Source organism: Stegodyphus dumicola, chromosome 5, assembly GCF_044657685.1.
Source record: "Stegodyphus dumicola isolate Sdum_Otavi_A_Nest chromosome 5, ASM4465768v1".
In the NCBI taxonomy this organism is placed as follows: Eukaryota; Metazoa; Arthropoda; class Arachnida; order Araneae; family Eresidae; genus Stegodyphus; species Stegodyphus dumicola.
Window position 1 is genome coordinate 187,080,683 of NC_140772.1, and position 13,703 is coordinate 187,094,385.

A 13,703-nucleotide genomic window follows, 5' to 3' on the forward strand; every position below is an offset into this window, starting at 1 on the left:
AAAGCCATCTAACGTAAAAGCCATCTAAACATCTTTAGAAGGGTTTATCAAGTTTTACGTATCTATGTTCTTATAAATTTTCAGTGCATTAAAATAATATATTCTTGTCGCTCGGATAACCATTTTGGCTTTAATAAAACATTTTAAAATGTCTTTCATTTTTAAATAATGCAAGACACACAGGAAAAAGACAGAAAAAAGAGAGGAGAAAACTGAATTTTTTTCTCTTATGTTTTATTTCCTCGTTACAAACAATTAGATTATTCTAATCCAAAACAAAAGAAATTGAAGTAAAAATATTGAAAATATATATAAACATAACAATGTAAACAATTTCTCTTTTTCTACGTTTATTAATGATTTTAGAAGTCTAAGAAAAGTTTTTAACAAGAAATGTTAGGTTTACTTACTTGCACAACAAAAGTAAAATAAATTATTGTTAATTCATATTATACTGCATAAGAAACTATACATGAAAAATTATGCTATATCTTACGAACACAATGTATATTATAATTAAAACAGAAACAAATATCAGGGTCTAAAAACGTAACGTAAATAGAACTAGGAACTATTATACAAAAGTGAAAAATAATCTTAACTTTTAAGATAATGCAATAACTTTAAGTTTTGCACTGTATAACAGAAGATCAATTTATGCTAAGAGATAGCCTTGGTAAAAAAAATATGTAATACAAATAAACTGAATCCTGTCTTAGTTATTACCTTTTTAAGATGGCCATCTGTGCAAATATTTAGTATTTCTCAGAACATAGACAAATACTGGCTCACATCTCTAAGACGACCCCCTTCACAGAAGTTCAAAATCATATAGAACGGCTGATCTACCAAGATCATCCTAGATCCTAGGCGATTGACACCTTATGCATTTAAAGTATTTAGAAGCTTTTAATAAATTTAAATTCTTAAAAACGTGAATTTCTCATATCCATTCAAGGAGTTATTAGACGGTAATGCAGTTGTATCTTATTTCTTTGTTAGGAAAAATATATATACATATAAACTTCAAGTACAAGATTTTTAGTATACTTATAAGTCGGAAATATTACATATATACGTACATGTACGTATATGTTGCTTCAATGTTTATCAACAAACTCATAGAAGATATTATATTACACATGAATTAGAAAATTATTATAATACACAGAGAACATATTACATTACACATGAATTTTAAAATTTTGTTATGAGAAATGTGTATCTTTTCAATATGGAAAACTCAGTCAATAGCTTAAATGATGCATTTTAGGTTTATATATGGTTCAAGAATTCTGAACCTTATTATTCATGAAGTTCATTTTCTTAAGAAGATGCAATAGGGAAAATGTTGCATACAAAAAGATACAATAATCAGATTTCACAACGATTCATCTTGTATTTTGAATGAGGCGCGATATTAGTCAAATGTCTGGTATTATGATGTCTGCGAAGCACCTTCTCGGCATAGCCTTGGTATAAGTCACAATGAGATATACGAACATCTTTTATAATTAGGACATCGACGTAAAGTTTTCTGTAGACAAATTACACGTAAACACATAACGTTGAAGTCTCGAAAAACCAGTTGAGGATAGGGCAATGAGGATCCTTAGTCTATGAAAGACGATATATCCTCAGTCCTTGGATGACTCATGATATAAAATATGATTCCAGTATTAAGAATAATCCAACTCACCTGAAAACAAGAAGAAAAATTATTTGCGTTTCTAATTAAAAAGTAATTTATATGTGTTACAAACTACAACGGTTAAATCGACAATTCTGTTTTTAAAAGTTCATAAAAGAGCATAAGTGTAAAACATTTTCACGTACAAGAAAATGACTGAAAAACTAGAAGGTTTTACCTTATTTGGAATAATAAAACACAGCCAATATATTTTTGAAAATATTGATTTAATTGAAGTGATTTATAATTGTGTATTATAAAATTCTCAGTTTTTATCATTTTTAATTTTAATCCTTTAATAATATTTTATTACACCTTAATTATTTGAAAATATTAGACAGTATTAAAGAAAGGACATTTTTTATTAATTCATTTATTTATTAGTCCAAAGGGGCAATTTGCTCTGAAGGACTATTAATTTCGTTTTGGCATTTTGCGTCGAAACTTTTAAAAGGCTGTATCACTTTTCAAATAGTTGCCACCATTAATTATCGCCTTGTCTTATATTTAAAGAAACTAAATAATGAAGAATCTGCATAAATGTATCTAAGTTTCTCGCACTGTGATAAAACAACGGTACCTAGAGCCGTCAAAATTTGAATAATGTAATCTTTCATAGAATATGGGCATGTGGAAGCCCTAATTTGAATTTGAAATTTCCTTTATTATCGATTTCAGATTTTGTAACACTTCAACGAATTTTTGATTAAAAAACCTAAACGATTTCAAAGCGAGCAGTGGCAACACTATACGAAAAAAAAAAGTTTTTTTTTTTATCTTTTTTTTTATCTCCAGCGCGCGAGATTCTGTATCGAAACTTCTAAAGATATGCTCCTTTTAAAATTAATTTGCGATATTGCTGTTGAATTGAATTTTATAGTTAGAGTACGTAGAACACGATATTTAATAAATAAAGATAATACACAAAAAGTTAAAAAAACACCCCTTTGGACGTCATTTAAAATCTGAAACCTTTCAGATTTTTTGTCTTTTTTGTAATTTTTTTAGCCTGAAAAAAATGTACCTGAAATCTTTCGATGTTATTGTAAGTATCTGAATAAAATAATTGCTGTCAAAAATTTTATCCTTTCACTGTATCTTCGAAAATGATTAAAAAGAAATTTTACATTTGACATGATTTGTGCCTCATATTCTCCGACTTTCAGTATGGTTAAGGAAGTTACTTCAATCAAGAATTTTTTATGCAATGATAATAATAAAAATATATTAAAAGTTTCTTTTCTGCTTTTTTTGCTGTTGTTTCATCCCGAAATCTGAATTTAAATTTGGCAAGCCAGAATGCGAGATTAATGGCTCAGAAACGTTTATCCAGCACAAAAATTGTTTTCTGTGTTCCATACTGTATAAAATAAAATGTGAAAAAAATCTTTTTTAATTGCATACCTTTCTCTAAATGCACTAAAAGTAACAATGTTTCTTAGTTATTACAGCACTTTTAATCATTTGCTATTAATAATAAGCGCGTGGGGTGCAAATAAATGAAGGCATTATGTTTGAGCATTAGTGGAGCTTTACAGAACGACTGTAATAATAGCATGGATGTGATGCACTTAAAAACGACTGTGCTTTCATTTCCTCCGAATTTCTTTGAAAATTTGTGTTAAAATCTGTCATTGCCAGTAGAGGCATATTTTCCTGATTTTATTTTTAGGGACGTTTGACCAAGAATGCTATGATAGCTAAAACAGTAAGCCTTACTTTTCAATACATTTAACTAAAAGCATGTAATATAACGAATTTTTTAATATTTTTATTTCATATTTATTAGTTACTCTGGTGGCATGGTAGTAGGCTGACTGTAATAGCCTTGAACACAGGTTCGAATGCGGAGAAGGCATGGATGTTTTTAAGTGTATAAAGTCTTTACATGCTAAAGACCCTACCGAGACATTTAAAATACCGTACCAAACTTTTTTTTTTAAATCTTTCAATAAGTACGACAATGATATTGTAAAATTATTTAATAATTATTTCTTTATTATTACATTTTTTATTTAATTATCATTCAAATTGTTATTTTCATAAATATTAATTTCTCATGGAAAATTGTCATAACAAGTTGAATTAATTTTGTTCTAACAAGTAAGCTAAGTGTCTTTAGTGCGCAGTGGCTCTAACCTCTAGCCACTCGCTAGACAAAAGACCCCTGATCCGAAAAATTATTTACCGCCAAATAGTGTTTAATAGAGGGTTGAGAACATTATGTTTATAATGTACTTTATCACAGAAAATTGTATTTTAGCTTTGCGCCCGTGAAAGGGTTAAAAACTTAGTTAATAAGTCCCTGATTTATTTCTTCATGCTGTAGGGTGTCTGTTGTAACTGGAAGCTAAAGTCCTGCAGACCCTAAGACGAATAACGAATCCTCGCTACGTCTTAAACAAATATTGAAAAGTCTTAAAATAACCTTTTTATTTTTAACTCCCATTACTTGTCGAAATTTAAAATTAACATAATAGATAATTAAGTTCAAGCGTTGATAAGGACTACGTATTAAATAGACTAAAAAAAAAAGTTGGCTCAGATATTTTACAGGGGCATATTTTAAAGCATCGGCTAGTGAGATGCTAAAGAAGGAATATAACTATTAAACTGAGCTGCCGTGAATACTAAGAGTAAGAAATGGTTGCCAAAAGTTCTGATATAAAGATTTAAAACTCTGAGCTCAAATACACAAAAAATTAATTTGCATTCTGGTGATGCATACGGAAAGAAGAAGTTATAGTATTAACTTAAATCATAACAACTGGCTAATTAACATGTATGGTTTTTTTTAATTTTCTAATAATTAATTTTATTTTTGAATAAGCTGTACTTTACAATTCCTATAATTCCCTGTTATCTGGCCACGTCGCTGCTTTTTGTCTGATCTTACGACTTTTCGGCAGTATTGTTTCGTTCCTGTTAGTATTCGCCGGTGATAACCAATAAGAGCGAACTTATTTAGTTATTTCTTAGTTAGTTATTTATTTCTTTCTTAGTTAGTTAGTTATTAGTTAGTTATTTCTATGCAGCCTCGTCTGGTTTTAGTTAGTTAAGATTAGATTCATTTCTTATTTATTATCTTAAATTAAAGCCCAAGTAGAGGCTTCCTGTCAGCCCGAGAGAGAACATCTGTAAATCATACTAAAAGAGTAATTTAACCCTTTTTTTTTTTTTTTTTTTTTTTTTTGGATTTGTCTTTTACGTTGATGAACTTGTAGAGATATTAGGATATTTTTTTTGAAGCAGAGGAAATGAAAAATTAACAACGCCATCGCCGGGAATCGAACCACGGACCTCTGGAATACAGTCACTACACCACGAAGGACGCTAGGAAAGTGGGAGAAATACTTTATATACTCCCCTTTTTAAAGGGCGACTAAGGACCTAGTCGCCAAATCCTGGGTACGGAGATTCATCATCTACAACCCTTTTAAGTTCGGGCGCCACTGTAGAGATATTAGGATATTTGGAAGCCAAAGAGATGAAAAATTAGCAACCGCCTTCGCCGGGAATCGAACCACGGACCTCTGGAATACCGGCCCAGCTTGCTGAACCACTACACCACGAAGGATGCTAGGAAAGGGGGGGGAAATACCTTATAAACTCTGCGAAACTTCGCCACACAGTTCACAAGTAGTCTAGCTTGCAGGGACTACAAATTTAGCTAGAACATTACAAGCATAAGATATCTTACAATGTCATTATATTTTATATGACTTCGTTTAACAAAAATCTAACTCGAATAACGTTCATAACATTCCTTATTATAAAATTACATATATTTCCCCCTTCGTTTGAGGTTCAAGTATTTACAATAAAATATTCGCATTTTTATTAATCCATTTTGTAACCCCACGGCTCAATGAGCGCCACCTAGCGACCGCCGGAAACACCGGCCAAAAAAGACTATAACCTTCAGTCGATGTACGGGAGTCAAGAACTAAGCATGTTGTTCCCCGAGATTTACTTTGTAACTTAAATGTGTAATTAACCACATTAACTTAAATGTGTAACTAAGCATTACAATTAAGGGCGTTAATTCTATAGCGCACTTAATTGTAATCTTTTATCTTAATTGTGTTTTGTTAATTAAAAGACCAAGTGAGTCTTTTGTTTATGGTAGTTTGGTTATAATTTTTAATAAAAATTTAGAAAAACCTCTTATACTACTCAGTTTTAGTTAAATGGACAGAAAAGCCTTTTTTTAGTTATCATAATATTCTTGGTTATAGTTCCTGAAAATAAAATCTTGAGGTAGTTAACAATGAGGATTTTTAATAAAAAATTGTCAGAGAAAATGTTACATGACTTGAAGATAATGTTTGTTATATATGCCATTTTTGTGTTATTATTTAGACTGTTTTTTAAAATTTTATTAACGTCCCGATTCAATTTTTATGCGAGACGCATTATTTTCTTTAGTCACGTATAATGAAGAATGGTGTACGAGTTTAAAATATATTTTTACTTCTTAGTGCAATTAATTAAAACCACACAATTAAGATAGTGGTTTTATAAAGTTTTATTTAATATTTTATGCCCACAGAAAAGGAAACATAATTATCAAAATCAGTACCTCTAAACATAGGAAAATTATCCTAAGTATTCTCCCTAAGAGCAGCAAAGTACACGAGATCCCTTTTATTTCAAGGTTTTCTAATCTAGCTTATGGTTAAAATTACATTTAGTTCATTTAATTTCTCACTGAGGAAATTTGATTAAAAAATCCGCTATTGTAGACATTAAAACTGAAGCAATTCATTGACATATTTTTGAAAAATTGCTAGATTACATTAAAGACTCCAAACAATGGTCATTTGCAATATTATTTTGCAATTAATCCGACGGGTAAAGACTGACATTCTGCGTTGATTAATTTGATCGTTAATCAATGATATGTGTAAAATATTCGTAAAATATCTCTTCGATAACAAATAAAATAATCTGATGTGGACAAGAATTCCCTTGCATGGCCTATTAAATTACTTGTATACGCATTTTTTGCTGCACTTCATTTTAAATTATTTCCACGAATTTCATTAGATATATATTTCTCATTCAGTTAATTCAATTCTTACTTCGCGGCAAAGCAAAAATGCATAAAACTCAAAACCTCCTCATTGAAAATTGTAAAATACAGAAAAACGTAAAATATCAAGTAAAAAGCAATTTTTAAAATTAAAATGAGTGTTTCTACGCAAAAGCAAGGAACTCGGCCAGCGTCAAGTAGCCAAATTATTTGGTGCATAAAACTGAAAGTTTACTTCTGGTCTCAGTCGGCAAAACGACATTGAAGGTGAAGAAATTTCCTGAATTCCCTATTCAACTGAGTTTCAGATATAAATAAATAGCGGTTCGTTAGACTTAACTTGCCACTTAAACTTTTAAATAATTGACAGTTCTATAACTATTGCATGCAGATTAACTAAGAGCACAAAAACCTTAAGTGGAACATAAGAACAACATAATTCAATCACTTTTAAAGCAAAAGATGGACAATTTACCAACATATAAGAAGGAAATCTAAGCTCACCGAGCCAGGTAACAGAATGGGAATGTATATATAGGATTAGTGCAGCAAATAGCAACGAAAAAGGGAGGTGCACAATTACATGCTATAGCAGTACCATATACACAATTTCAACGTTCTACGGCTACTTGTTCTTTACTTATACGAGGTACATACATATATTCATACGTGGACGTCAAGAAAAAAATTTCTTCTGAATCCACATTAAATGCATTTTACTATTCATTTTGGCAAAACTAGCCCTTTGTTCTGTCCGTACGTATAGATGTCACGCAAAAACATCGTTCAAATAGTTTCGAGAGCGGTTGAAATGGATATTTTCGTTGAAATATGACACCCGAATTTTTCGCTATTAAAATGCTTTCTTTACTTTATAAGGTATTTCTCCCGCCTTCTTAGCATGTCTTCGTGGTGTAGTGGTCAGTACGCTATTCGAGAGATCCGTGATTGGAGTCCCGGCGAGGGCATTGATTATTTTTCATCGCTACTGCTTCCAAAATTTCTTAAGGGGTGTTGGAACTCCAAAATCTTCAAAAAATGGTGATTTCGGATTTTCGTATTTTCAAATTCTCTACACTTTTCTAAAAATACCATTCTTTAATCTCGCGTTTTTCTCCAAACATTATTTTTTTATACTCGGTGTACTTTTACTCAGGAACTACCGCTCACATGTAGCTAAATTTATATGGCTTATTTATTAGGTTTCCTAATATTTACTGAAATGAGCTTTTTGTGATAAACTAAGGGAAAAAAATTTAAAAAATATTGTTAAAACGAAAAGACTGTGTGTGAGAAAAGTGCTAAATTTTACTATGCCTAACAAAATATTCTGTGATTTACTCTGCATTAAAAATGTTTCAAAAGCTCATTTCAGTATAATCAGATAAGTATACTTTAATTACACAAAAAATTTCAAGCACGTATGTACAGCAAATTTTGAGAAATGGTACATCGAAAATGACCAATATAGGGATTTCTTATACTCCTTAATGTGTTTACAGTGGCGCTCGAACTGAAAAAGGTGGTTGATGATGATTGTCCATCACCAGCATTTGACGATTGGGTCCCCTAATCTCCAGTCTCCCTTTAAAAGGGGGAGCATATAAGGTATTTTTCCTGCCTTCTTAGCACGCCTTCGTGGTACAGTGGTTAGCATGCTCGTCGCATATTCGAGAAGTTCGTGCTTCGAGTCCCGGCGACGGTATTGCTCATTTTTTATCTCTCCTGCTTTAAAAAATTACCTAATGTCTCTACAACTTCATACAAGGAAGTAAAAATGCTTGCTTTGGTAGAAATGAGGGAAAAATGATTTGAAGATTTCGTTTAATTAAGTAAACGCAGAATATAAATTAAATAAAGCCGTGTAAAAACGCTTTTTAACTCATTCTTTTGGATCATTAATTTACAACTACTTCCTTTATAACCAGTGAATCTGACTTTATATAATTAATGCTAATAAGTTTCCGGAATATGTGGTTCATCAGTATATAAGTCATTACCATCTTAGGATTCCAGCCTCAAAACTGCATACAGATGATTACCAATCAAATTTGCAGTCAGCTAAATAAACTATAAATCTCTAACTTACCTTTGTGAATTCATTTACTTCCTTTAAGAGAGCTTAACTGTTACAGGCTTTACACAGAACAGCTTAAATGTTACACTCTGAGAATCATAACCTTCAAGCCTTTAGCTAATTCAAAGCCATTAGTAGATCAGAGAAGTTACTCGACAAATGTTAATTTATGCATTTAATACATTAAATAAGAGCTCTAGAGCTTTAGGAATGCTGGGCCTTCACCTTCGTTTAGGAATGCATATACAGCTCATTTGCCACGTAGTTTCTGTTATTGGGTTAACGAACATACAAATACTTACAAAATAACTGGACGTTTTAAAAACTCCTAAACATGTAAAGAAAGCTAATGTAATTTTAATCAATAAGAAATTACTTTATAAAAATATGCACGTTGTAATGTATTGTGCAAAATATTGTAATTTATAAAATATATTACACTTTATGGAGGTAAACATGATCCGAAATGTATATTTTTAAAGCTTACCTTAATATTTTTTCACCGATTTTTTAAGAAAAAAGAATGAATTTTAATTTTGCTAATAAAACATATTTATTTATTTTAAGCTCCTTAAATGTTTGAACATAACAGCTTTCAGAACAGTGTCGTGCTCATATACATAATGTTTCATAAAGATCGCATGATTAGTTATTTCTTGAATGATTGAAAAATGACCCAGATCAATGGGATATGATAAGTCGGATCTCATGCAAGGGCATGACACATGCGACGCCGTGATTGTCCTTTATGAAAAGAGTGAAATAAAGCAGGCCTTCAGTCTGTCGTAATTTTGATTACTTAACACATTTTAATCAAAATATTTAGGACTCAAGTTTTTATATGACTCAAAAAATTTCAAAGCTTTCGGATTTTATATTGCACCCAAAGGGCCGCTTTCTAACGTTTCGTGTGTTATTTTTATTTATTAAATATCATGTTCTTCGAACTTAAACAGAACATTCAGATAGTTCAACAGTATTACAAAATAATTTAAAAAGAGCTTATCTTTAGAGTTTCCGATACACAGTTCGCACGCTAGAGGTAAAACTGTTTTTTTCCTGTACAGTGTTGCCATTGCTCGCTTTGAAATCGTTGAGTTCGTTAATCAAAACTTTGTTAAAGTTTTCTTGTTGTTGTTGCTTTTAAAGTTTTAAAAAATATGAAGTAGATAATAAAGCAAATTCCAAATTTGGATACCCATATTCGAATATAAGACTACATTATTCAAAATCTGATGTCTCTAGCTACCGTTGTGTTTTCACAGTGCAAAAAACGTACATACATTCATGCAGATTCTTCATAATTTAATTTCTTTAAATATAATGCGGGCTTCTAATATTTAGTGCCAACAATTTGAATAGTGAAACGCCACAAAATGCCAAAAGAATTTTAAAGCCCTAACGCCTTTTGGGTTAAAAAATCAGAAATAATAATTTAACAATTAAAGTAGTAAAATATACTCTTCAAAGACCTGTAAGCTGTTGAATATTTTATAAATTTCTGATTTTAAATTTTCGATATATTTTCATAATGCGTATTATCTTATAAAAGCAAAGAAAGAATACTTAAAAATATAGCTAAAAAATGTTTATTGGGTTTAACAAAAGGAAGGAGCATATAGTTATGCATGCTTAACTTGAAGAATGTTTTTCAAAATCATCTGAAAGTCAATGTAATTTTTACAAGTGTAAACGATATATTTTATTTGCTATTCTTATTTCTTACGCGGCGTACAGTTTTGAAATTCTAATAGTTTAAGTTACAAAATAAATAATTTTTTCTTTGCAAGCGTATTTTAGCAGAAACTTTCTTGTGAGCTCGTGCGCAAGCGAAAAAAAAAAACAACAGAACTATTTTATGAATTGAGAAAAAATAAAAGATAGATGCAGTAAAATTTCTCGTTCTGAAGATAAATTTTGAGTCTTTTGTATTTGGCGAGCGCATAAGTTTCTTTTCTTTTAGATAGATATCGATGACGATATACGCAGAAATGGACAACTTTAGTACAAACCATTTTTAATTTAATGCATTGTTTCAAAGATAATTGAAAAGTAAACTCTGATAACAGAAAAATATGTTTCATAGAAAATTACATTAGTATCATTAAAAAAAAAAAAAAAAAAAAAAAAAAAAAAAAAAAAAACTCACTGTAATGCTCTTATATCTCAAAGATATCCACTCAACTCGCTGAAAGATTTCTTATGGCCTTTTCTTATGTCTTCTAAAAACTGAGGTGTACCCTTGCCGATATTCGAATTCCAGACCTTCGGTTTGCCTAGTCGGACATATGCCCACCTACATCACTAAAGTGCGCGATAAGCAGGGAGAAATTTCTCTGCAGCCCTAGAGAACAATCGAGTAATGTAAAATCGCGAAACAGTTGGCCGGTGTACTAGACTTTTGCATAATATCTAACGAATTCTGTATTTAAAACATGTCCAGTAGTAATTAAACAATGACAGGGTATTCAGCCGCTTAAAATACCATAAAACAAATAATAAAAGATCCAGTTCCAAAATTGCACACTACAGTTAACAGATAAAGGGTCTCTGATACTCCACTTCTAACTGGTAATGATTCTGAACGCACATTAATGAGTATTAAACCGATTTCGCACACCGTGATTTAAGAAAAACGTTAACCAGAATTAATTCGAATAAGAAAATATCTGACGTGGACACCACATGACTTCCTTGTACAGCCTATTAAATTACACACATTATTTTTCTGCATTTCATTTAAATTTATTTCTTCGAATTTCAGAAGTTAAGATTACAGATTATTTCTCATTCAATTGATTCGTCTTCCTTTACAGGATTTTCATTGGACAAGTTAACCAGTAGCTCCGCCCCCTGCACCGAGGTATCGATTTAGGAGGAGTAACTAACTTGTACATATACGAAGACTCATTCATAGCACTTTCACGAGATTTCATCTTATCTGTGGACATTTTCCACGTTATGGTAGAAAAGAAATGCTTTCTTCCCATGAGCTCTACACAGGATGTGGCCTTTGGGCCTGGGCGCCTCTCAACAAGTGTTTCCAACACCTGAGTCGTCAATCGATTCAGTTCTCACTTTGCGGCAAGGCAAAAATTCATAAAAACTCAAAAAATCTTCATTAAAAATTGTAAAATACAGAAGAACGTAAAGCACCAAATATAGTTAAAAACAGTTGAAAAAAATTTCAATTAAAATTATTCTACTCGAAAACAAACAACTCGGCCAGCGGGCAAGAAGGCATATTTTTCGGTGCACACAACTGAAAGTTTACTTTTGGTCCTACTCGGCAAAAAGACACTGAAGTGGATGCAGAAACTTACTTAATTCATTATTCTACTAAATTCAAATGTAAACAAATGGCGGTTTCGTTAAGATTAATAGCACATAAACAACTTTTAAATTGTTGGTGATTCTACAGCTAGTGCATGCAGATTAACTAAAGGCATAAAACCCTTAATCGGAACGCGAGAACAACATAATTTAACCCCTTTTAAAGCAAAAAATGCACAATTTACCAACATATAAGAATAAAAAAACTGAGCTCTCTGAGACGAGTAAGAAAATGTGCATATAAATATATATGTGTAAGATAAAAATATGAAAGTAAACTACTAAATTTAATTGGCTATAACCTCTTTTATTTTTTAATTCTGGGACTTCCTTTCTGTGTCTTAAAAATAGCGCTATAAATCTAAACTGCGTCATTCAAATTAATCATGCGATCTTACGTAACCTTTAATGCAGATATCTTTTGCCCAATCAAAGTAATTTGTAAACCAAAACCTTTTTTGACTCCCTCCCTTCTTCCTCGGAAATACTGCGACACTCTCTTTCTCTTTTCGCTTAAGTTTTCATCCTGTTAAGACGCTTTGCTGCAATCATCTATGTACTGCTATGATAGCATCTACCGGTATAGTATCAAAATTGTGAATGTTCTGGAAGTGGGCACGATTGGAGTGCCAAGTAAATTGTGGCCACAAAATGTGAATTTAAATAAATAAAGAATTTAATCCGCCTTGACTGCTTCTTCATCAAAATGGATGGACACTCTAAGCATCAGGTACCTACGCCATCAGTAATTCTGCACATATACATCTCAGTGTTCTTATATCAGAGCCTCCAAAAATTGTGCTATTATTACATTTATTGGCTAGTTCTAATAATGAAAAAATCTACATGGGTTTGTTATAATGGGAAAAGTCCTGATTCACCGAAAATTTTAATGCAGGCTTTTGCCGCATTCATAATCAAATCATTCATTTCGTGTCATCGAACCGCAGTTTTATTGCATTTACAGGGTGATTATAATTAAAGTTTAAGTTTCAAAACGCTATAAAAAAAGAACCACTCATGAAAATGACGTCAAATTTGAAAGGAATGTTATTGAAGAAGGCGGAAAGCGTATGGCAGAAGAAAAAATTTAGTTTCAAAAGTTAGCAACAGATGGCGCTGCAAGCGGAAGAAGACGTAAATTAAAATGTTAGTTAAATTTCAGTGTTATAAAGCCGTCAGGTACCAGGCTGTTCCTCATTTTGCGTCTCAGACGTTCGCCATGGGTGTTTCACTGCAGGACCGCGCTCTGCTGGTAAAGCTGTATTACAAGAATGATGATTGTGCAAGAGTAGCTCTGCAAAAATTCAGGACACTGAAGGGTATAAAAGAAGGCATTGGTCCAATGAGTGTCGTATGTCTAAAGAAAATGATGCAAAAATTCGAAGCGACAGGTTCGTTTGATGTGCAATCTGGTAGAAGGAGAAAACGAGTGCATTCGACGGTAGTTGAAGAAGTGGCCCCAGCATTACAGGAGGGGTCGGCCGGTGGTGTGCAACCGTGCAGTGCACGAGGAATTGCCCGAACATTGGACAGGCCTACGAGCACGGTGCTGAAAATTGTACGAA

General features: G+C 31.8%; 1 protein-coding gene across 5 annotated transcripts in view; it reads right to left on the reverse strand.

Moving 5' to 3' along the window:
* Window positions 1-225: 225 nt before the first annotated feature.
* The window catches only part of LOC118198806 (endothelial cell-selective adhesion molecule-like), an 847,091-nt gene continuing 833,613 nt past the window's right edge, over window positions 226-13,703 (reverse strand). For all 5 annotated transcript variants that reach the window (XM_085817476.1, XM_085817472.1, XM_085817474.1 and 2 more), the window contains one exon: window positions 226-1,699. In XM_085817476.1, the coding sequence (XP_085673602.1) occupies window positions 1,680-1,699 (20 nt within the window). In that variant the 3' untranslated portion in view covers window positions 226-1,679. The remainder of the gene's footprint in view (window positions 1,700-13,703) is intronic.